This window comes from Abrus precatorius, unplaced genomic scaffold, assembly GCF_003935025.1.
Source record: "Abrus precatorius isolate BTA unplaced genomic scaffold, Abrus_2018 Scaffold2, whole genome shotgun sequence".
Lineage (NCBI taxonomy): Eukaryota > Viridiplantae > Streptophyta > Magnoliopsida > Fabales > Fabaceae > Abrus > Abrus precatorius.
Window position 1 is genome coordinate 26,114,544 of NW_020874362.1, and position 25,978 is coordinate 26,140,521.

The 25,978-nt window shown below is 32.7% G+C and overlaps 2 protein-coding genes across 6 annotated transcripts; one reads left to right on the forward strand and one right to left on the reverse strand.

Annotated features, from left to right (window-relative positions):
- Positions 1-1,480: 1,480 nt before the first annotated feature.
- LOC113858528 (aconitate hydratase, cytoplasmic) lies at positions 1,481-16,541 on the reverse strand. 4 transcript variants are annotated; one of them, XM_027491213.1, is made up of 21 exons: positions 15,949-16,375; positions 15,547-15,651; positions 15,224-15,384; positions 15,029-15,121; positions 14,131-14,316; positions 13,870-14,031; positions 13,523-13,667; positions 13,265-13,407; positions 13,137-13,193; positions 12,953-13,032; positions 12,764-12,839; positions 11,685-11,870; positions 9,949-10,016; positions 9,707-9,825; positions 9,392-9,513; positions 8,354-8,452; positions 7,378-7,857; positions 6,837-6,935; positions 6,483-6,725; positions 6,201-6,311; positions 1,481-2,139 (listed from the first exon to the last, which is right to left on the reverse strand). In XM_027491213.1, exons 1-20 carry the CDS (start codon positions 16,211-16,213, stop codon positions 6,243-6,245), a joined length of 2,958 nt encoding a protein of 985 aa, XP_027347014.1. In that variant the 5' UTR covers positions 16,214-16,375; the 3' UTR covers positions 1,481-2,139; positions 6,201-6,242. The 4 variants fall into 4 exon arrangements, with proteins under 4 accessions (XP_027347014.1, XP_027347015.1, XP_027347013.1 ...); XM_027491214.1 differs by lacking the exon at positions 1,481-2,139 and having other exon boundaries at positions 4,835-6,311; positions 15,949-16,097; positions 16,184-16,370; XM_027491212.1 differs by lacking the exon at positions 1,481-2,139 and having other exon boundaries at positions 4,835-6,311; positions 15,949-16,541.
- Positions 16,542-18,974: 2,433 nt separating this feature from the next.
- Positions 18,975-25,973, forward strand: LOC113857783 (NEDD8-activating enzyme E1 regulatory subunit AXR1-like). Of its 2 annotated transcripts, XM_027489975.1 has the most exons (15): positions 18,975-19,213; positions 19,894-20,066; positions 20,145-20,308; positions 20,506-20,616; positions 20,933-21,012; positions 21,346-21,496; positions 21,574-21,667; positions 22,160-22,248; positions 22,482-22,555; positions 22,657-22,819; positions 23,716-23,801; positions 23,895-23,978; positions 24,080-24,260; positions 25,327-25,424; positions 25,504-25,973. In XM_027489975.1, exons 1-14 carry the CDS (start codon positions 19,176-19,178, stop codon positions 25,408-25,410), a joined length of 1,572 nt encoding a protein of 523 aa, XP_027345776.1. In that variant the 5' UTR covers positions 18,975-19,175; the 3' UTR covers positions 25,411-25,424; positions 25,504-25,973. The 2 variants fall into 2 exon arrangements, with proteins under 2 accessions (XP_027345776.1, XP_027345777.1); XM_027489976.1 differs by having other exon boundaries at positions 19,021-19,213; positions 25,327-25,897.
- Positions 25,974-25,978: the final 5 nt, after the last annotated feature.

Sequence of the window (25,978 nt, forward strand, 5' to 3'; positions counted from 1 at the left end):
TTATGTTTCTTGTTTTTTCTCTGCATATTTCTTGATCTTCTACATGTTTCGTGTTCTTTTCTTTTTATATACGATTCTTATTTCTATCTTCTCTTGCACAATTTCTTGTTCTGCAAGTTTTTGTTCTTTTTCTTCTTATTTTTTGTATATATGATCTAGTTTCTTCTTTTACGTGATATTTTTGTTCTTGTTATTCTTCTTTTCTGTCTTATTCTTCTTGTTTCTTACTCTACATGATCTTTTTGTTATTTTTCTTCCTCTTCTCTTCTTTTGCATACTTCTTGTTATTATTATTTTTTTCTTTGTTTTTTGGTTTGCATGTTTCATTCTATTTGTTTCTCATTCTTCTCTTGTTCTTGTTTTGCATGTTTAATGCTTCTTTTTCTTCTGCTTCTTGTTTTTCTGCAACTTTTGTGTTCTTTTTTTCCTACATGATCTTGTTTCCTATTTCTTCTTCTACCTGATCTTCTTGTTCCTTATTTTTCATGTTTCATGCTTACTGTTCTTTTTCTTCTGCATATTTCTTGTTTCTTTTCTTCCTCTTATTTTGCATTTTTCTTGTACTTTTTCTAGATGATTTTTTTCCTGTTTCTTCTTTTACCCGATCTCGTTTTTAATTTTTCATGTTTCTTTTCGTGTATTTTTGTTGTTTCTTGTTTCTTCTTATTATGCATGTTTCATTTTTCTTTTTTTTTTTCTTCTGCATTAGTCTTGTTCCTCTTCTTCCTCTTATTTTGCATTTTTCTTGATGTACGTGATCTTGTTTATTTTCTCATATGTGTCTGTTTCTTTTTTTTTCTTCTACATAATCTTATTTCTTGTTTTGCGTGCTTTTTTTTTTCTTTTCTTTTTTCTTGTTATATATGATCTTATATTTTCTTTTACATGATCTTTTTGTTTCTTCGTGTTTCTTGTTCTTATTTTGTTCATTTTGTTTCTACTTCTTGTTCCTTGTTTTTCATGATCTTTTCATTTTTAGTTCTACATTTCTTCTTTTTTACTTGTTTCTCATCTAGCATGTTTCATTTTTTTTTTAAAGATTTCTTGTCTGTTTTCTTCCTCTTCTTTTGTATATTTTTCTTATTTTTTTGTATAATCCTATTTCTTTTTCTTTATGTTTCTTGTTCTGCATGTTTTTTATTCTTTTTCTTCTTATTTTTGTGTATGTGATCTTGTTTCTTCTTTTATGTGATATTTTAGTTGTTATTCTTATTGTCTATCTTATTATTCTTGTTTCTTACTCTACATGATCTTTCTATTTTTTGCTATTTTTCTTCCTCTTTCTTTTCCTCATCTTTTGTGTAACATCCTAAATTTTTAAAAGTTGCTTATTCCATTTATACAAGCTCGGCATAATGTACAAATTTTTCGTATATGCCAAATATTGTAAGTATAAATAGATAAAATATCTATTTGTGAATAATGCTTTTTACAAAGTCTGCGAATTCGAAAGATATTAAGTAAATAGCCGTAAACATAAGTTATAATTATCTTAAATAAATATTTACAAACATTGGTGCAAGGCCTACATTTATACATATTTCATACAGTAATTTACAAACTATTTGTTAAAACAGGTGGGACTCAAAATGATATTTACATGACTAAAATAATTATATTACAAAAGTAATTTAAGCCCCAAAACAGTCCCAAAATACATTCAACATTGAGAACTTGATACTATTCATTCTCATACCAGCTCTTAATCTCTGCTATGTCTTCAGAATCAAAATCATCGTCTAATTCAAGATAACGATCGCATGAATCATCCGTGACCTCTGTACTAGTAACTCACTCAAAAGTCCATCTGACGGTCTTTCGAAATGATTATGGTCGTTGTACGTAAATAGATATGTGAAGGCTGCTGGAGTTCTAACAATACCTCTATAGATATGAATACATAGGGTATGGTATATTCTAGCCATAGAAAAATCAAAAGGAATAATATAAGAAAAGTCCATCTCTAACATGATAAAAGTCCTAGGTACATCTTCAACAAGGACATCAAACTTAAATAACAAGGACATCAAACTTAAAATAACAAGTTCTCTAATACTCGTTAAACACATAATTAAACCTATTATGTATAGAACTATCTATTAATCTAATTCTTTCTTGATGCTCTGTCATTCTGATTTCCTGAAAATATTAGTAAGGATGAACTTCTATTTTATCATTTAAACATAGCACTAATTTAAAGATTAACATTGCAGCATAACCATAACCATGGAATAAAAGATAACATCAATTTCAACAACAATGTATTATATACACATATATTTCATTATAAATCACTATATTCCCATTTTTATATACGCACTTCTAGTGCACTATGATCACAGAAATATAATACTTCCAGCAATTCTTGAGGTCTTACACAACTAGGTAAATAGTCGCTAATTATCTCATCCATACGGATACAATGTATACAATAACGGATCCCTTAGCAAAGGTATAGTTAGGAGTTTAGTCAGAAAACGAGTGTGATCCCATGTGGCACATTCGCTCTCAGAAATAATGTGTACACATGCACGAATGTCGCTCACCACCCTACGTTTTTCCTAGATTTTCCATCGTCTCTGGACTCTATACCCCAATATATCTCTGTAACTATCTACACTAGATCCATTCAACTTTGTGCACTTATCTCATATTCTCTTTCATACTAAATTCATCACTTAAGTAAAAGATCGTACTTAGTAAAACACTTCCAAACTAAGTTCCAAACAAGTATACTACTCAAACATATTTAACACCCAAAATCAACAAACATACTTTCAGAATAATCCAATGTTAATCAATCATGAAAATCATATAAGAACATATACATAAATTACTCTCATAGGTGTAAAATATTTATTATGCTTAAAATCACAAAATAGAGCCCTCCCTACCTTAAAACAAAGTTTTGAAAGAGGATTTGTGAATGGTTTTAGTGAAAGAACCAAGAGCTTCCTAGATATCACAAAAAAGAACATTTTGGGAAGGAAAAAACATAGAAAACAACCAAAAAGAGAGAACAAAGCTCTAAGAACTTACTTAGAGTCGATTGATGTAGTTTCTAAGCTTAGATTTGAAGGAGAGTTGAGATTTTAGAGAGATTTTTATGAGAAAAGAGGGTTGGAGGTTGAGAGAACAGGGGAGAGTTTAAAACTTGGATTATAATCCAAGTTTTCTAACTTGAAAACCCTTAAATACTCCTTGACTTGCGATATTCTCTCTACGTCAAGCCATTTCTCACTAAATCAAGAATTTCTTGCTACAATGTTGTAGCCAAAAAATCAGATAAAATTTTACTTTACTGTCTATCATTCTAACTACAGCAAGAGCTCATCATTACAACGAGAGAGTGTCAGAGTACCTGATTTCTAGACGCTCTTTCTTTCTACAGCGAAATATCTTGCAACTTACATCATTTAAACTCTCTAAAATTTAAATAACTTCACAAATACAACCAATATTTAATGCTATAATAATAAATATAAAACTAAGGATGTTATATTTTGCATGTTTTTTACTACTATTTTTTGGTTTGCATGTTTCATATTTCTTTTTCTTTTTCATGTTTCTTGTTCTTATTTTGTTCCATTTGTTTCTAGTTCTTCTCTTGTTCTTATTTTGCATGTTTGATGCTTCTTTTTTTTCATCTTGTTTCTTGTTATCTTGTTTCTTGTTTTTCTGCATTTTTCATGTTCTTTTTTTCCCTACATGATCTTGTTGTAAAATTATTTGGATCAATACCAGAATTTAGAACACCCAAATATTATTTATGTGAAGGTAAATTGCAAACCTCTTGAAGACATCTTTTATAACTCTCCTTTGGTATCACAAAATGCACACACGGGTATTTGTCAAGAACAGACTCTTCCACTTGATCTCCCTTTCTTTCATAGATTGACCCCTTAATGGAACTGTAAGTTGTTAGAGAGCATATATTTTCTCAAGAGTCAAGTGGGGATCCTACCTCCTTTTAAATAAAAACATAGGTTACCTAATTTTCATCCATCATGGATATTAGGCCCATTAGGCCCTACATATACTACTCAGCACACTCACATACTAGACTCAGTCCAATAATTATATGTACACATTGTGATTTCCAAAACTCAAAACAGGATAATAGAATAACATATTAGGTCATACATTTAACCTATTTTAATAAATTAAAATTACACCAATCAATAGTAATCCAAATAAAAAGAAAATTCTAACACATGTTTTCTGTTTCTTCTTCTACTTGATATTCTTATTTCTTATTTTCATGTTTCATGTTTCTTGTTCTTTTCTTCTGCATATTCCTTGTTCCTTTTCTTCCCTTGCTTCCTACTTTTTCTTCTACCAATATTCTTGTTTCTTATTTTTCATGCTTCTTGTACTTTTTCTACATGATCTTGTTCCTTTTTCTGTATGTTTCTTTTTCATGTTTCTTATTATAAATTATCTCATCTTCTTCATACTCGAACGATATTTTTGTTCTTATTATTCTTTTCTTTGTTCTATTCTTGTTTCTTTCTCTAATATGATTTTTTTGTTTCTTCATGTTTCTTATTTTTATTTTGTTAAATTTATTTCTACTTCTTCTCTTTATCTTGTTTTGCACGTTTAATGCTTCTTTTTCTTTTTCTTCTTCTTCTTGTTTATGTTTTTCATGATCTTCTTGTTACTTGATCATTTTCTTCTTCTTATTTCACATGGTCTTTTTTTTCTTCTTTTTTTACATGATTCATTTTTCATTTTTGATTCTTCTTTTCTTCTCCTTTTTTTTTTTCATGATCTCGTTCTTGTTTTACATGATTATTTTTCATTTTTCTTAATTCTTTTTCTTTGTAATTCTTGTTCTGCATGTCTCAAGTTTTTGGTTCCTTTTTTCTTCCTTTTCTTTTACATTTCTTTTGTTCTTTTATAATGATCATGTTTCTTTTTTTGTATGTTTCCTAGTTCTTTTTCTTTTTCTTTTTCTACACAATCTTATTTCTTGTTCTGCAAGTTTTTTTTTTCTTCTTATTTCTTGTTATATATGATCTTGTTTCTTCTTTTACATGATATGAGAGGAGAAAAAGAGAATAAGTAAAACTCAAAAAATGCCAACAATAATGCAAGACAGCACAAGAGAAAGAAGAGAGAATGAAAAGAGGGATAAATTTTAGGCGTGGCAGAAACGGCACAAGCATCCTTAAGATTACATGAGAAAAGGAAAAACCTTCATTAGTATGGAGAAAGGAGAGAATAAGAGTCAAAGAGACCAAGAAAGATTGAAAGAAGATGTCGGTGAGAAAATGAAAGTGAGTGAAAGAAAGAGTGAGATAACTTTCTAAATTTTCAGATTGTTTAGAAAGTTGAACCATTCCCTTTGCAGCTTTGTCTCATGGCCCTCCTTTTGAAGTTCTAAATTTCAAAATGAATTTTTAAACTCCAATGTTTTACGTGTGACATTAGTGATGCTTTGAGCCTTGTGATCCAAATGCTTAGTGAATCGAGTATCAATGGAGTTCGAGTTCCATTAGGTGTGAATTTAAAGAACCGGACCCGACTACCTCATTCCGCCAAAATGTAAATCTTGAAATCGACAATAACCAGTATCCAACCTGGTCAACTTAAAAATCAAATTTACACCTGAATTCGGGTCAATTTTAGTTTTTCGCTCACTCCTAATAAAAGCTTGATCATTCATTTATGGGTAATATACGGGTGACCACAATGTACGAATGGGACGAAAATGGCAGATGGCAGTGCAATCGCCTGAGATGGTTCAGTTCTCAACGTGTTCCCAGATTCGGATCTAAACGCGTTTTATACTGTTCCTCGTCACTCGACTAATAGAAATGGATATCCTACCATGTTTTGGACCCCAAAAAAGAAAAAGATACACTACCATATTCGTGGAATGTCTCCCCACGCATACGTACTACTTTTTGAAAACTTTTCGCGATGAGATAAATCTAAATCTCACTTTTCCTTTTGCTTCTAAAGTTCTACTATCAAAAAGCCATAGTTTCTCTTAAATCTTGAAGAATGAAATATTTCACCAGGACACCTGAGCCGATCGTGGGGTCGCGCAATCGGCAGTGTTTTACTAACAATTTAACAACTGTTCACAGGCCTAATAATTAATAACCTTGGCAAGAGTCAAAACCTCCCTCGAAAGGGATCTCCTTTCTTTCAGAAATTTATTCCCACATTTTACAACGTGGAAAACATACCATGACTAACAATGACCTCAGAAATTTCCATCAACAATGGCGTCACTGCTTAATGAGGTTCCTTATGACATATGGAAGTATGCCTCCATGGTTGAAGTAAGCGAGTTCCACCTGAAAATACGAGTGTTATGTTAAACACTAAAAAAGTGTGGGAAAGGCTATGATGGAGCAAGTTTAAGATAAGCTTGGCTCATCCCCAGCGAACCCTGACAATGTAACTCTAGTAGCCGACCATAAGAAAAGGTTAAAAATATAAATAAATCAATGAAATGCTTAAATTACCTCGGTGTCAAAGCGTACTGTGCAGGTGAAAGATTTTCCATTATCAGTTGTGACCGTCACATCTTGGCCAGGCCTAATCTCACTAATTTTACTTGGGAGGTCAATTGTGTAACGTTCATGACCAGTCAATCCCAATGTGTCCGCATCCTCGCCGGGTTTGAAGCAAAGAGGAATAATACCCATTCCTACCAAATTACTGCGATGAATTCTCTCGAAACTTTTAGCGATCACAGCTTTGACTCCCTATTGAAATGCAAGTGTCATCAGTCAGCAGGAATATTAACCTTTATATTTTAAGTATGAAAAATAGAGATTTCAATTTAATCACAAGTTATAATACATAAAGGAACTCACCAGTAGCATCGGACCCTTGGCAGCCCAATCTCTAGAACTTCCACTGCCATATTCAGCTCCAGCCAACACAACGGTGTCTTGCCCAGAAGCCTTGTATCTCTGGCATGAGAAAGAAAAGGGATTTAGAGACTTAACAGAGCTAAAATTAATGATGGTCTATCACATTATCTGGCACGATGCTATTCAATAATTCTCTTTTGCTATACAGACTACAGAGAACAAAGGGGAGAATTGTATTGAGGCACAGTATGCAGTGGATTTAGACCCACAACAATACCCTGCATCATTTCATTAAAGAAGAGATGCTACTAAACCAAAGATAATGTTCACATACCCTAGTCAGAATATCAAGCTTTGCAATACATACTTAGAAGTCTGTTATCCATTTGAATACGCAAGACTCAATAGTTCATACATGCAAGTTCAGAAGGAAATGGATTCACAAGAAATTTAGTAAAACAAATATAGAAAAAAAAAATGTTGTCACTTCAAAAGCCCAAAAGCAATAAAAAAACGTCATATTTAAGTAGGCTATACTCACCATTGCTGCATCAAACACATAAAGCTTCTCCCCTGTAGGAATGTGAATTGTCTTCGGCCCAACTTCCCCATTCAAGAGCTTGTTAACAAGGCGAATGTTGGCAAAAGTTCCCCTTGCCATCACCTCATCATTGCCGCGACGACTTCCATAAGAATTGAAGTCCTTGCGTTCCACCCCGCGCTCAAGAAGGTATTTAGCAGCAGGACTGTCCTTGTGAATACTTCCAGCTGGAGAAATATGATCAGTGGTTATACTGTCACCAAAATTCAGCAGGCAATAGGCATCTTTTACACCATGAGATCCAGGAGGATCCATGGTCATATCCTTGAAGTATGGGGGCTCATGGATATATGTTGAGTTGGGGTCCCATGAGTAGAGAGTGTCAGCAGGAACTTGTAGTTGATTCCACATAGGGTTTCCCTTGGTAATAGCCTCATATGTACTTAGGAACATGTCTGGCAAGACATTAGATTGGACAGCCTAGGAATACAGAAGCCCAAAGTTAAATTTATAGTGTTGAATATTTAAAGCAGATATCATATAATGAGCAAATTTGATAGTCCAGACTCCATCAGATACAGGGTATGCAGGTATACCAAATGGTAGACCAAATTAGTCATGAGCCCTGGTCTTGGAAAGTTTACACTACAAATAATAAAGGGGGGCGTGAAAGGAGAGGAATGAGGAAAGTTAGTACTGAGATGGAAGAGCGACAGAAGCTGGCAAGTAAGGGAGGGGGGCGGGGGGGATGGGGAGTGAAAATTTTGGTGTGAATTTCGGCCATTGCTTGTGGCTTGGAATCTCAATTCTGGTAATTGGGAGATATTTTCTAGTATATTTCTTTATCTTTCTTATATGAATAGCCTTCTAGTTTCCAAAATGTATCCACTGTTTCTGGGACAGAATTGTTTCATAAATTAAAGAAGTATTTCAGCTGTTGATTTGCCTAGATCTATCAAAATTGGATGCCATTTACCTCTGCAATCTCTTCAGTAGATGGCCATATATCCCTCAAGTAGACATTCTTGCCGTCCTTCCCTGTCCCAATTGGCTCCTTTTCAAAGTCAATGTCAACCTGGAAATTTGACCAAAGATATGTGAAGGTCCACTTAACATTTGGGGTTCTATTTTCTTACAACTTGAATTTTATCACCATTTCCATAATAATAAATATAATGAGCATCCTACCAACAAAAGACCGTTCGAAACAAAGCTATATACTCAATCAGTACAACATTTGGGCTAATATTAGTTAATTTAGTTTCCCATAAGACATTCTTTGTCAGTAACAATCACAACCAAAGTATATCCCACTAAATGAGATTAGGTATATGACATTCTTTGTCACTGTCGGAAAAAAGAAATTCCATAGTCAAATACATTTTTGTTACACAAAAAAAGACCAAAATATCAGGTATTATATGGTATGAAAAAAAAAAATTCCTGTTTTCATCATTTATTTTCAATGATTTATTCAGAAGCAATAAAAACAAGATGTTTTTTCTTGTTTACTATATAAATCTTCGAAACATAAAATAAGGTGACACTTTCGTAATTGTGTGTGAAAACAAACAATGTTTTCTCGAAGTAAACAAACTCTTAACGTTTCATATGCACATGCATGCAACTATTATTGTATGCGTGAGTCCACAACTAGAGTTATGGATGTGAATATCCAAAAAATTAGAATAAGACCACTATATTTGTTATGAGAAAATTGAGAAGAATAGAGTGGAAATGTACAATGTGTTTGTACTCGGGTCAAATACATTGCACAGCTTAAGTTTGCTTATTCAACCACACAAATGAAGATGATGCAGATTATGTATAGCATCCAATACCAATACTGGTGATTAGCCTGCAATAATTTTATGATTTGTCTGTTTTATTTACTTTCAGATAATGAATTAGATAACTATTGCCCTTTACAAAGAGAGATGAAAATCAGATAATAATATAGAAGAACCAAAAACAAAGTATACACACTTTGGAAATATGAATTAGACATACATACCGTGCCAGCAAGAGCATAAGCAACAACTAGAGGAGGAGAGGCAAGGTAGTTAGCTCTTGTCAATGGATGTACACGGCCCTCAAAATTACGGTTCCCAGACAATACAGCAGCTGCTATAATGTCTGCTTCAGAACACAAAAAATGAAATCAGTAAGGAAAATAAAAGGCAGAGTATGTACAGGTGACTAGAAAAGCAGAATATGTCTAGGAGACTACTAGGATATCCAAAAATTTTCAACAAGAAAAAATTAGGTGAGAAAAGAGTTGCAAAGAAATCAACTTCAGTTCAAGAAATATTTTGTTATTAAACATGACCATTTTCTGAGATGGCAGAAGCAACGGATTCATCCAGCTCTCCAGAATTGCCAATACAAGTTGTACAGCCAAATCCAACAATATGAAAACCTTGTTCATTTAGATATTTTTGCAGTCCACTGCCAGAAAAGTAGAAATAAATACAAAATCAGAATACGTTTTCCTAAATTGTAAAGAGGGGAACTGACTACAATTATAATATAAAACTACAATACAAGTATTTTTATACGAAGCACATTTACCTCTGGAGTAGATATTTTGTAACAACACCAGAGCCTGGAGCAAGACTTGTTTTAACCCAGGGCTTGACCTGCCAAAACAGTGAAAACAGCAACAATTAGAATCAAGAAAAGGTTTACATAAAAACCATGCAGTTTGTTGCTTTTATTACTTGCAACAAAAAATGGACAACAAAAGGCAGAAGGTATTGACTTCATCCTGAAAAGAAGAGAAGTGGTATTGTTATATATATTATGTTAAATTGTATATTTATTCCTTATATTTTAAAAAAATTATGTTTAATCTATGTACGAATGTTTTATTACATTTTAATCCATGTCGTTGCATTGTTAACAATAGAAACTAAAACATAACAAAGCATTTGTACAGGACTTATAATATAAGATTTTTTGAAGTATAGGAATTAATTTATAAACAAGTGTTAAATATAAGAATAAGAATCAAATGTATATTTTAACTAAAAATAAAAAAAATTAGTGGAATTGTCTAAAAAAATTAAAACTGAGATATCAATTAAAAGATTCATAAATTTTTAAGCGATTAAAAACTCATATTTAAGTCAAAAATCATAATTTACGATTCAAGATCATTCATATCTATTAATATAGAACCTATTGATTTGAAAAATACATAAATTAAAAAAAATAATTATTATAATTAATAAAATATTAAGAATAATTTAATATAATAAAGATTTTTATAACAGATGAAATATATATATATATATATATATATATATGCTAAAATATTTTTTCAAAAATAAAATATTTAATTGATAGAAAAAGTACCATAATATTAACTTATGAAATTTTAATTCAATATAATAAAAATTATTTATTTATGATAGAAAAGTTACAAATTCACTCATGTAATAAAGTTGACTTAAAAAAATTGAACAATAGTATAATTTTACATCTCAAATATAGTAAATATTTTATTTTTTATAAAAATATTTTAAATTTTTTACAGAAATTAATATATCATTTAAAATGTAAATTATATATAAATTAAGATAGTTATATTTTAAAAAATTACAATAAAAATACTAATGTTGACATTTTCTTCATTTTTCTAAAAGTAGAATAAAAATTAAAAAATATAAATTAAATAAAATTATTTATTAATCAATAACCAAATATTATAAAGATGAGTTAAAATTTATTGACACCAAATATCAAATTTAAACATTTACACCACTTAATAATTTCTTCATAAAATACAAAATTGATCATTTCAACCATTAAATCATCTTATATTATTTCATACTCATATAATTTGAATATTTGTAAGCTTGTCAACCAAAATTTGATATTTACTTCTATTATTTTATTATAATATTTTAAAACATTGCACATTGTATCAAATCTTTACTTTATAAAGATAAGATTGAGCTATAAAACAAGTTTTTTTCTAAAATTAACTTTGGTGTGTTTTATTCTTTTAAAATTATAATTTGTTAAAATACAACCCTTAATCTCTATATTTGACATGTTTATAAATTAGTTTTTATATTTAAAAAAATGAACTTACATTTTAATTTTTATACAAATATTTTATTATATTTTGGTTCATTCCATCATTGATATCATTGTAACAGCAATGACTAAAACAAAATAAAACACTTGTATAGCAACTAAAATGCAATTTTTAAAAATATAAGGACTAATTCATAAATAAATATAATTTATAACGAATAAATATATAGTTTAACTTTTATATTATTATATTAGTGCCTAACCTGTAAACCAAGCTCGTGAGCTTTTTTTGCAACAAGACCAGCCCCAAGCATAACACTTGGGTTTGACGTATTTGTACAGCTCGTGATTGCAGCAATTACAACACTACCATGCTTGAGCTCTGCCGGCTGCCCGTGGAAATCAAATTTTGCAACTTTTCCTTGTGCCTCTTTTGGTATAGCAAATCCCTGTATTCAAATAAAACATTTAGGAATACAGTAAATTATATTCATGCAGGGTATTCATCAGACAACAGCCAATGAAACATGGATGATTCCACTTCTACATATTCCGTTTCAATAAAGAAAAAATGTCTTATGCTGTACAACTGTACAAGATCCCCTCATGTTCATTCACATGGATCTTTCAAACACTTCCAGATAATAAAGCAAGCATATACAAAACCAGAGGCTTTGACATCACTGCTATTGTTAAAGTCCCCAGAACAGAGTCATGCAAAAATAGTAAGGAGTTTATGGATAGGAATGAAGAAGAGCCTTGACTTCTTCGAGTTGCCATTAACAGTGTGGTGCTCATGCTGGCAAGAGCCACCAACAGTTTGATAAATATAACAAACAGGTGAATGGAAAATTATACCAGTACCACTTCAGGCATCGAGTAAGTTGATGATATAGGCAAACAGAAGTAATGCAATTACAGAAATGGACATTGTAGATTCTAAAGATTTTTTGTAAATGACACTGAAACTGCAGGTTGAAGATACAATTAAAATGAACACAGTAAAAAAATATTGATACTTGATGTTGATGTTTGATGGTTCTATGTTATAAAAACAAAATGATTTAATTTTATACTCGCCAGATATGACAATTTCAACTACAAAAATCCAGGCAAACAGCCACGGACAATGAAGCACTATAACAGCAGACAAATACTGGAAGTGAGACTAAACTGAACCCAATTGGCATTTTATCACAAAACCAAATGGTCAGGAAATAGCAATTTTGCTTAAAACTAAAGATCAACAGCTAATTCAACTTGTAGAGCACAAAATTGTTGTTTCTTATCATAAGACCATGACATGAAAGTAAAGGTTTCTGGATGTCAGAGTATTACTAACCTTAAACCCAACTTTGCTATCAAGACAAGCCTGCCAGTCAGTCTTCATTTCTTTCAAAGGCACCCGGTCATGAGGTCTACAAGAATATCATTTGGTGTTAATTATTCCATTGATAATAGGATAAAGATTAGAGAAAAAAAAAACAATAATTGACATACAGGGCAACACGTGAAAGACACATATTCTTACCTCTTTGGTCCTGAGATACATGGTTCAACATCGGAAAGGTTTAATTCAAGATATGATGAATACACTCTGTCTTGTTGTGGCTGAATTCATGGAAAATAAATTAGCATTTCATACGTTCAACATATATACATTGTTTTGTTAGAAAGGATAAGTGTATAGGGAAACAGTAATATATTAATATTACCTCATTATAGTCAACGAACAGTTTGTTTGCCCTGAGATAAGACTCTATCATGGCCACCTGTATTCAGAAATAGTTATACAAGCATTTCATATCTGCAAATAATAAATGAGTTGATATACAGTACTTACAGTCTCATCACTTCTTCCCGTTAACTTGAGATATTGTAATGTAACATGATCCACAGGGAAGAAGCCCATTGTGGCACCATATTCAGGAGACATATTAGCAATAGTTGCCCTGTCAGCCAAAGATAATTCACCCATACCATCACCTAGAGAACAAAACAGGGACAGCTATTACTTAGCAAGGAGCCAAGGACAATCAGCATAGATTGAAAAAAGGGAAAAAATATAAATGTGACAGTAAGCCTTGAGAAACTAAATTACCGTGAAATTCAACAAATTTCCCCACAACACCGTGCTTTCTTAGAATTTGTGTCACAGTTAGAACCAAGTCTGTTGCTGTAACACCATTGCGTAGTTTTCCAGATAACTTGAACCCAACAACACCAGGCAAAACCATGCTCATAGGCTGTTAAGTATCATAACACACAGCATTGGAATCTTCACACTGTAGCTAAACTACCCCACATGCTTGTTTCATGATAAAGCAAATAAACAAATACTTCTCCAGAGTCAATATGCCTTCAAAATTCATTAACCATTACTGTTTTGGATAGAATTAAAACTCCTTGCATCACATGTTTACATATCAAGATCACAAGGTAATGTACCTGACCAAGCATTGCTGCCTCAGCTTCAATACCTCCAACTCCCCATCCAGCAACACCAAGCCCATCTATCATAGTTGTGTGTGAATCAGTCCCAACCACACTGTCAGGATAGAGTAGGCCCTCATTGTTGAAAACTACCCGTCCAAGATATTCAAGATTCACCTGGAATTCAAGACATCACACCAAAAGTCCCCCAATATTAATGATATAAGGAAAAATTAAATTCCCAAAGCAATTTTGTGTCGTTGCTTCCAAACTTACTTGATGGACTATACCAGAACCAGGAGGAACAACAAGCATGTTACGGAATGCAGTTGACCCCCATTTAAGAAAAGCAAATCTCTCCTTGTTTCTCCGGAATTCAAGCTCCATATTTGACTGCACAGCATTTTCTGATCTTGCTACATCAACTTGAACTGAATGATCAATGACAAGATCAACAGGAACCTGCCAACAAATATAGCTCAGAACCACTTCTAACAAACACAATACAAGGAAAATATGTCTTATACAGCATTTGTCAAACTCCAACATCCAATAACCAAGTAGAATGGAGTTAGTTTACAAAATTTGTCTTGGTAATCATTCAAACATTGTGTACCAAGTCAGTAGGATAAATTTTAAGTCAAACTAGTTTAAAAGAATTCCCACACTAATCAAGTTTTATTTAAATGAAGTTTTCCCCATTAGTCTCCTATCCTCATCTAAAATTTCAAAAATGATTCCCAAAACATTTTTTGTTATGAAATTAATCAAATATTCTGACATAATAAGTATAATTTGATAATTTAAGAAACTAGTTCTACCTAGGGAAGTTCTGACCCTTATTTTAAAAATTGCCAAACTCCAACAAAAGCTATAACAGTAAACTACGGCAGCTAAATATATTGAAATTTTTTTTACATAAACTATCGATTGCAGAACTTGTAGCATCTATGTAAAGCACAGATGGCAGAAATGGTCACATCTAGTTATGTAAAACTCAAATCTACGAGACAAAAGCTGATTTTTCTAAAGTAATTCAAAACTTCCTTTTTACTTTGTAACAAATAAATATAACTCAAGATTTCAAATTAAAATTTTGAAAACTTTTTGGTGACTGTCATCAACGAATTCATACAGGACAAAAGACCACGCAAGTGATAAGAAAGATGCATACCAGGGGGTTGATCTTATTTGAATCACTGCCAAGCTTATTCATAGCATCCCGCATGCAAGCCAGGTCAACAACAGCGGGGACTCCAGTAAAATCCTGAGAAGAGAAAAGGAGTTTAGTAGAATAAAACATATTACTTCCTGTCACGCATCCCTAACATAATTCACTGTATCCAGGTTTCAGAAGTTAACAAGATACCTGCAAGAGAACACGAGCAGGCTTGAAAGGAATCTCAACTTGCTTTGTAGAAGTTTTTTCCCAGTCAAGAATTTTCTCAACATCTTCTTTAGTTACTTGAAAATTGTCACAATTACGAATGGCAGATTCAAGAAGAATTCTAATGGAATACGGTAACCTGTCTGTCACCCACACATAAAGTTGATATCATCACTAACAGAACTGTCACACAGATAATATGAAATTACCAATATCACAAACTTAAATCACGACCCTGTTACCTTTACTAAATAACATGGTTCAAATCAAGAACAAAATCAGCCTAAGCCAAGTTAGCAAATTACCAATTCTGGGATCGTTGAGAGAAGGAAGACTATAGAATTTTCCAAACTCGCCACCACCGGGCTTGGGGAGACTTGTCAAGTTTCCATTAAAAGGATTTTCATTGGCTGAAACAAACAATCAGAACAAAAATTTCAGCACTAGATACTCGAAACTTGACTACATGTAACAAACTCATACAATTTCAGTTAGATAAGAGAATGCAAATTACACAACTCCTTCAAACAACCATGACACATAGAAATCCTCAATTTAAAAAAATATCATCAAAAAGCTCAACCCATGCTCGTGTTGGAAAGCTAATAATAAAACGCAGGAAATGGACGTGAAAACGAAAAATAACAGAGAAAATGGACAAATCATAGCTCAATCAAAAAAATAAACAATAAGGAGCGATGAAGCACCCATGGTAGCGATTTTGCGGTGGAAGCGTTGGACGGCGGGGGCAACGGCTCTGATCTGAGGACGAACAGTGAGCGGAGAGGTAGAATGGAGACGGTGGCTCCACCGGGGAACGGAGGAGCGAAAGGATAGAGTCCCGAAGGAGAAGGAACTGCGGGAGGAGTAAGCGGTTACAGAAGGAGGATAAGCGAAGGTTCTAGAAACAGAAGAAGAAAAGAATAGTTTAGGCCTAGTTACTCTGAGAAGCGGAGAGGCAGTTATATACATGGTTGTGATCACGCATTCGGCACCAGGATAAGGATAGATAAGGAAAGAGAGAGTGCGTGTGTAATTGAGATTGGTAACGGGTCTATGGCCTCTTCTGCAACTAGGAAATACAAGAGCAATGGAGATGGAAGGGTATGGTTATACGGTATGGTCTAAAGTATGTGTGCGTGTGGAGTGCGAACGTGAACTAGGGCTGCTTGCTTTCACACTTGATGTTGACTATTGATGAGGATGTTTATGGGGCACCCACATTCACCCTTAGCTTAGCTTCTGTCAACTAAGCTTTGAGCTTGTCACATTATATAACCAGCAAATACATTGTTCCTTTATCTAAATTAAAGAAATCGTCTCAAATATGTACAAATAATTGTAAATTTTGCTGTCGTGAAAGTTTTTTTATAATTTTTTTACTATACTCCTGAGAAGGGATAAGTCATACAATAATTACATGTTTTGAAAAAAAATTCAGTAATTATGCAAAAATCGTGACTGATTAAATAATTATAAATTGAAAAAGAACATTATTTAAGATTATGTTTAATTCTTTATGTGTTATTTAAAATTTGTTTTTATATACCTAGCTTCAATTGAGAATTCTAGAGTCAATTACAAGTTCTCGTGGACGTAGCCTCTGGATGTCCCTATACTGCTCTCCGACGCCCTTCTATCAGCTCTCTCCACGCGTACATATAATAGAAGGGGCGAAAGTACATTTTCTTTTGTTGGTTTAATACAGAGTAGTAATGCTGACTTCAGCTCAACTGACAGTGAAGTTGCGAAAATGGAAAGAAATCCTGTGAAATAACATTTTCACAGGCTGAAATCTCAATCATGAAAATATAGATTATAATCATTATTATAGTATAACACTTTATTAGATAATACGTTTTAGTAAATTTTAATACAGTTTAATAATCTTAACCCCTTTGTGTAATGCGTATTTATTATTTTTAAATTATTTTCTCTAAAAAAAACAATAAAATTTTACATTGTTTGGGATTACTATAGGGTATTGCCAGATTTTCATTTTTTTTTACTTCAAAGAAGAGGGGAAGGATTGAGACAGATGGAAATTTGTTGGTTTTATCGACATGCCTGAAAAGATTTCAAAAATACCAATAGGGTATTGCCACCGATGAAAGGGCCAAATTTATTGTGCCTTGTATTAATATTGTCGTTTTCATTGTAGTGTAGGTCCAGGGGCACAGCACAAACGTCGACCATTCTCAGCATTTTATGCCACCGATGAATCCTTCCCATCATAATAACAACTATTGGTAGTACAATTGGTTTACTTGTCTTGTTTCAATGTTAACTAGTATAACTAATACTCCTTGCATGAAGTTTAATATTGGTTGAATTTTTTTTAACAAGTACACGACACGTGACCAATTAAGTTTTCTCAAGTTTCTGACAGTTTAAAGTATATTTTGTGATGCAAGTTTACATGTATTTCTCTTTTTATTACTAAATTAATAGAACTATCTAATGAATACAAAAATAAAACAATGTTTGTCATCTTGAAAAGCTAATTTATGAAAGAATAAACTTAATTATTGTCGTATTAGTGTTTTTTATCGATTAAAATTAAAACTATATTTTAATAAATTTGTTATATTTAATGTTATTACAAAATATCAAAATAAAAGCCTAAATTAATTTATAAACAATGCTAAAAGTACTTAAATAACTGCATCTGAATTTTTGTATGAAAAGTTAATATAATAGTGTATTTGATAACACAAACTTGTAATTTGTGTACGAAATTGTAACCTTTTATTTTTATTAATAAGTTAATATAACTATTTGGTAAATAATAAACAAAGAAAATTATAATTAGTTTGAAGCTAACTTATAAAACAATTTGAAATAGCATTTGGCTTCATCAAAGCTGGTTACTAATATTTTATCATTTTTACACTTAAACTTTAAAATAATTTATGCTCACATTAAAAAAATATAGCTTTCTTTTTTATTATTTCAACAAGTTGCACTACTAAATTTGCTAAATAATTATAATTCAACGAGTTGATTATAAATTATAACTTTTCAATTATTGTAAATTTTCAACTACATCTATCTATATATAAAAAAGATGTTTATCAAAAGCAACAAACATGATTAGTTATAAATTAATATTCTCCCCATCAAAACTACATTCAAGTATTTTTGTTTATCCAGGTGTATTTTTTAAAACTCTCTTTATTGAATTTGAAAATTTCGAGTCATTCAAATAACCTTAAATAATCCATTTTGATAAGAAATGTTAAACTTTTCATGATAAAAATAATTGATTGCAAACACCAACAGCTACCAAAAGTCTGAAGAAAAATAATAAATAGTAGGCAAATTATAATCAACGACATTAAAATATTAATTATTATTTTTCATTTAAAAAAGTATTGATTAGCAAGGTTTTAAACTGTATAAGACTTTCCGTTTTTCGGTTCAATAATTGAATCATACGTTATTGGAGATTTATTTTCTGTTTTCAAAATTTAATTTTTAAGATCACATTTAATATATTCTAAAAATTAAATTCTATAAGTAATTTATAAATAAATTTGAAAAATTAAGTTCTTAAAATGACAAAAAAGCAAGTAATATAAATAGAAACATGCGAAGGATATACTTTGGATGTTAAAATGGACAATCTACATTGGGTTGGGCTTTTCTTATTGGGTTAGTGGCTGGCGACTCTTTCTATCTCTTCTGACGGAAAACGCCCTTATCTTAGACCAAAATAGGAACCCAAATCCATAGTTATTGCCGCAAAATAAAAATGTGATCCGGGAATCTGATAGATGTGACATCGCACGACGTCGTGTCGTGAACTCGTCGGCTTCAATTTCTCCTTTTCCCCCGACTCACTGAAACTACTGATACACAGGAACACAGCGTTAGTAGTAAGCAAAGCAAAGGAAGTTACTACCAAATACCTAACACACGTCTCAACTCAACAATGGCAGAACCCAAAGTTAAATACGATCGCCAGCTCAGGTGCTCTCGCCACTTTCACATTTATCTAATTTTCCACTTCGTTCCACTCTAATGAAAAACCTAACCAACTTGTGGCGCAGAGAACTGATTTTTCTTTTGAGTGTTGGAATATCGTTTGTTATATAAATTATTTATTGAATGGATTTTTTATTTTATTTTATTTTATTTTTTTGTGTGTGTGATTGATCGTTCGGCGGGAATCTTCGATTGTTAAATTTAATTACTCGAACGAATGGAGGATTTTGTTACGGCGCGTGGATTCATGTGATGGTGTTATGAATGAAACTCCGTTTAATTTTATTTTCTCTTTTTGGTTTGTTGTACGATGCTAGGGATTTAGTGATTTAATAGTGGAGTTTTATGAGTGCGATGAGATGCATCTTGGAATGGAGCTGTTTTTATTTGCAAAATAGAAACTAGTTGTTATCTGAATCGTTGGTTGTTGAGTGAAATGTAGTGGCAGGAAGTTAACTGTTTGTTATCATTCTTAACTTGTTGCTCTGTGCTTCTTTTGTTGTGAACTACGGTCTTTGAGTGCGCGTGTTATGAATTTGATGTGTTCAAATATGAATTTAAAATCTTATCTATCTGCTCGTTCTACTCTTTTTTTAAAACTTTGAGGGAAGTCTTGGAGGCATCTCTGATGTTAGCCATGTTGCAATATTTATTTGAAAATGCAGAATATGGGGTGAACAAGGACAGGCAGCTCTTGAGAAGTCTAGTATTTGCTTACTTAACTGTGGTCCTACTGGTTCTGAAACACTTAAGAATCTAGTTCTTGGTGGGGTTGGAAGCATCACTGTCGTTGATGGATCTAAAGTTGAAGTGGGTGACCTTGGAAACAATTTTTTGGGTATGGTGGGTTTTTTGTTGTACTCTGGTTATGGTTTTGTGTATCTCTGTTGTCCTCATTATTGTATCTTATTTGTAGTGGATGAGTCGAGCCTTGGGCAGTCAAAGGCAAAATGTGTATGCTCATTTCTTCAAGAGCTGAATGATGCAGTTAAAGCAAAATTTGTAGAAGAGTATCCTGAAACATTGATTGAGACAAATCCATCATTCTTTTCTCAATTTACTTTGGTTGTTGCTACTCAGGTATCCTAGTATAATGCCTAGAGATTTTGTGTGGAAGTAGATTATGTTATGTGCCTCCATTCATTATTATGATTTTCTATCTATCTTTCTGATGACAAGAAACCTATCAGTGGACAATATATATAAAAAAATCGTTTTGTTTTACATATTATTTTCAAGTGCAATCTCATTGATGGTACTATTTGATAAACTTTCAGCTCGTGGAAAACTCAATGATAAAGCTTGATAGAATCTGCAGGGAGGCAAATGTTATGTTGATTTTTGCTCGCTCCTATGGGCTTACAGGGTTTGTTCGAATTAGTTTGAAGGTAATTTTGTAAATGGATAATCTTGTATTCACTGTATATTTGATGATGTTTCAAGTTCAAGGAAAAACATGATGTCTGAGGAAACATAATATTAGTTTTTCTCCACTGACATAATTTTGATCTGATATTTGACATGTTAAAGAGAGAAATTAAAAATAATTGAATGTGGACTAGTTGAAAAACAGTGTTTCTTTTCTTTTTGCATATACGAACTACAAACATAAAAATGCCTTTGTTAAAAAGCATCAATGGGTTATTGAATATCGATATGATTTGTTTGCTGTGGTTGATTTGTATTTTTTGTTGGTTTTATTAGGAACATACTGTGATTGAGTCAAAGCCTGAGCATTTTTTGGATGATCTCCGGTTAAATAATCCTTGGCCTGAACTCAAGAGGTATAAAGTTTTGTTGTATTACTTTATTTTTTGGCTAATTCGAGCAGCAATGGTAAGACTGCTCTCACGTGACCCAGAGGTTATGGGTTCAAATGTTGGAAACAGCCTCTCTGCTTATTGGAGTGAGGCTGCATAACCCTCCTTGGACTGCACTAGGTGGGATCATTGCACACTTGGTTGTCCTTTTTCTATTGTTTTTCCTTTATTGACTAAGATCTGGTTTTACCTTCATCAAGTTCAGTGGTCAACCTATGTAACTGCTGTAAAGCTGAGACCACATATATGGTTCTTACCCAGTTTCACTTATTATTTCATTGCATGTGTACCCCGTAGGTTTGCAGATGGTGTTGACTTGAATGTGCAAGATCCTGTGGCCCATAAGCACATACCATATGTTGTTATTCTTGTCAAGATGGCCGATGAGTGGGCTAAAAGCCATGGCGGTAGGCTTCCATCAACCAGAGAAGAAAAAAGGGAGTTCAAGGTTTGTTGTTCAATCATTAACCTTTTAATCTTCTTCTGTTCTAGTTATGTGATTAACTTTGGATGTGAACAATTTAGGAGCTTCTTAAGGCTCGGATGGTTGCTCAAGATGAGGATAATTATAAAGAAGCCATTGAGTCATCATTCAAAGTATTTGCTCCCCGAGGAATTAGTAAGTAGATATAGAATAATTGATGCCAATCTTCATTTTTGGAATTTCTCTATCCTTTGTTTTCTTGGATAAGAAACATAATAATGTATTTTTCTTTGAGAGCTTGTTGGTTTAAATTTTATAGGATCCTTGGAGATGGTTGGTGAGAGGAGAATTAAATTAAATGAAACTGTTGAATCTCTTAAGTGTCAAGTGTATTATATAAAGGCTCCAGAAGTCTATTTGTTGAGTTTTGCAACAAAATTTCTATAAACTTATTCATTGAGTATTCTTTTTTGTCTCTGAAAGATGATTCATACATACTTAGCTTGCTATGAAGAATGTGTTGTCTCCAGTTAAGGATCGGGTCAATGTGAGAAACTCTTCTCAAGTTTTCAAAAATTTCCATTAAAAAAATATTTTCATCTAGAATATTTGGCTACTGTGTGTACATTTACATCCTCAGTCCAATAAAATATATGATTTATTCTCTAATGCTGTGTACTTTCATAGGTTCAGAGTTGCAACAGATACTAAATGATAGTTCTGCTGAAGTGGACTCTAGTTCATCAGATTTTTGGGTGTTGGTGGCAGCTTTAAAGGTTGGTGCTTCTGGCATTGCATCTCTGACTTTGCTACACTTTGATGGGGAAAAACTTTCTTATGTAATTACTTAGAACTTGTGAAATTGAAAGACTTCTAGTTTGTTATAATTTGCTACTTTGAACCTTTGACCTGATCAATTTTGAACTGTACAACTAAAATTCATGTCATTGTTCTTGGTTGCTTACATGTACTTCAGTTGTTTATTGGTACATTTCTCATCATTTTGCAGGATTTCATTACAAATGAAGGTGCAGGTGAGGTACCCCTTGAAGGATCTATACCAGATATGACTTCTTCTACCGAGTAAGTAGCCAAATCTTTACGTATTTTTCAGAATGATTTTTTTTCCTGAGAGAATAGAAATCATTAATTTATTTATCTAAAGTATATTGATGTTCCTGCAGGCAATATGTGAATTTGCAGAATATCTATCAGGCTAAGGCTGAGGCTGACTTTCTTGTAATAGAACGTCTGGTGAGAAGTAATTTGAAGAAAATTGGTAGAGATTCAAATAGCATTCCAAGGTCAACAATTAAAAGCTTCTGTAAGAATGCAAGAAAACTCAAAGTAAGTTTGTGGAGTTACAGATCAAATCCAATATTTGTCTTTATGAATAATGATTTGCTTTAATTTGTCTAGTTCTCAAATCTCATAATTTCAATAAAATCATTGATTATGTAACTATAATGTAAGATGAGCTAAGTTTGGATAAACTTCTCAACAAGTACTTACAAGAGAAGAAAGTAACATGAATAAAACTTCTTGCATATGTTAAAATAAGCTTCTACACTTAACTTTTTTAGAAACTCTCTCTTCTAACTTCTCTATAAGCACCTTAACTAAGCTTTGTACCATTGCCTTAGAAAGGTCCTAAGGTAGGGTTCTACAATTGAAAAGCTCGCATAACCTAGAATCTCATCCAAACTGGGTCAACCTTAATATTAATTATAGTGTTATTCATCCTGTATAATTGTCTGACTTTTTTACTTGCCATTCTCTACTCTTTTCCCTTAAATGAAATACAGATTATATAGAACCTACATGAGCTTTATTCTAAAGTGCACCTTAGATTAAGCCAATGCTTCTAATGAGTTCTCCAATGGACCGCTTACTTTTTCCCATCTGTATGTTGTGGAGGTGGAAAATTAAATGTGGAAGTGGGGGTTGAAATTGCTTTCATAAATTTGTGGAATGAACTTTCAAAAGGATTACACTGCTTTGGGTTTTTGGGGACCAAAAAATATGGATTGAAAATTGCACCTGGGTCTCTTCCTAGAGGTCACTATTATTACAATTATTATTGTTGTGAATGAATCGTGTAAGTTGGGTATATTCTTCTGACAAATGGAAATGCTTATTTTGCCCCCAAAGCCACTTTCCATCCCTTTTTATAATATTAGAGCAATTGAAGGACTACAAATTATGCACCTTCTTCTGTATAGATCCTTATCTTTATTTTGTAGGTTTGTAGGTACCGTCTAGTTGAAGATGAGTTTAATTCTCCAAACCTACCCGAGTTGCAGAAGTATCTGACTGATGAGGATTATAGGTTAATGCTTCTGGATGGTTTCCATTTTAAGAATTATTCTGTGGAAAAAGATTTGTTTCACTGAAAATCTGGTTTCCTGTTTATATGTGGCAGCGTTGCTGTGGGAATTTATATTTTGCTCCGAGCCGTTGATCGGTTTGCTGCCAATTACAATAGTTTTCCTGGACAGTTTGACAGGTAATGCCTCACACTCTTGAAGGTCTAAATATTCTCATCTGTTTTGTAATATAACTCATTATATTGATATTGGTGTTGCTTATACGGTAATTGTCTTGCAGTGCAATGGATGAGGATATACCCCGATTGAAGAGCACAGCAATTGGCCTACTTAGCGACCTGGGATGCAATGGTGCTACCTTAGCTGAGGACCTTATCAACGAGATGTGTCGATTTGGTGCTGCTGAGCTTCATGCTGTTGCTGCTTTGGTTGGAGGAATTGCGTCCCAAGAAGTAATCAAGGTTAGTAATTCTAGCCCATCTGGAATACTTCTGTTTGCAAGCTTTTTATTCTATTGGAATGTTTGCTTCTTAGCTTACACTCTTTATAGTAAAATTTTTCAGTCCTATTGTCTTTCAATCACTGGAGCTTTTACAATTTAACATAAGAGACTCAATTACAAATTACATGTATAAATAAAAGTCACTAGACCTTTTGTTATATTTTCTCATCTTTTTGTATAAAAAGAGTGGGCAGGGAAGGTTCATGTATAAATTTCTATTCTGTTCCTTTATGCGTGAAATATAAAATCACATAATGGACCGAGTGTTCATTGAGCCTGGACTTGGTCTTGGCAAAGTATTAAGTATCCAGATTCATATACAAAACCCAATAATGTAGGTAATATTTAAGTCCTATCCCTTTTCCTGCACAATGCCCAAATTTCCTGGACCTGAATCCATTATTTTACCAACGACCCCTTTCCATATATAAGACAATATGTTACGTCTTTTAGGAATTTAAAAATAGAGCTCAACCGTTATATTTGTGGGCAATAACTTGCAATATAAGAAATTAGTAATAACTATTATTTAAGCTCTGCATAAAAGTTATGTACTGTGTATATGCCCAATATCAATATCAGATGAAACTTTTTGATGATACTATTAGAATTGAGCTGCGAGAGGTTATTAAATAATTAATAAGCAGGTCCGTTCGTTCTTGTAAGGAAAGGAATGATGTGAGGTTAAGTCATGCCATAGAATCAACAGACTTGTGAATGAGTATTGTTTGCTAGCTGGCATGGAATGGTGTATGTGAAGGTGAATATGCTATAGAAAAAAAAAATTATGAAAATGGGGTGTGGGAGCTGGGAGCCCATCTAAAAAGACTTCAGGATGAAGCATAAACTATTCCACACGTGTTTTCTATATGATAATGGAATTTTCTAGTTTCAGGTAGCAATAGTACTTTGCTTAATCGTCTCATATGAGTGTACTAGCAAAGGAAGGTCATTTTGTTTGTTTCATATTTAATAATAATAATGAGTATTTGAGTTGGGAATCACATTACTTTGGTCCTTCGCAGCTCATAACAAGACAATTTGTACCAATGTCGGGAACGTACATATTCAACGGCATTGACCACAAGTCACAGCTATTGTCACTGTAATTGGTTGTATTATGGTAATACTTACACTGAGTGGTTTTGCTACGGTACAATTTTTATTCCCTCATTTAATAATTTAAACTGGTGCTGATGTAGAGCTCTAAAGGAAGATTCCTTGGTTTATTGGAGTAGACAATCGTCTATAACTGTGGCTTCCTTGCACCTTATGCACACTTTGGAGGCATTTTTACTCGTTAAGTGGCAAAAGTGGATTCTTTGCTCCATACAAAAATTTTGTGACTACTACGGATATGGATGTCAGACAGAGACATCAAAAGGGGAAAGGAGATTTTGCCAAATTAGGAGTCCACCTTATTAAATGCATTTTGTGGTTTATATGTAAGCTAAAATCTCTTTTTAGCCGCAGTGGTCAATCTAATTGCAGGGAAATCATATTATCATGCTCGATACGAACCTGTAGTTTCATATTGATCCATTACACAATGAAGCTATCAATTCATGTCTACCTCAAAAATTATTAAAAAGGGAAACGAAAATGGTTGTCCAAAGAATTTAACTCTGGTTAGTAATATCACTCTCAATGTGATCCATCGTTGTGGGTTTTGCATGG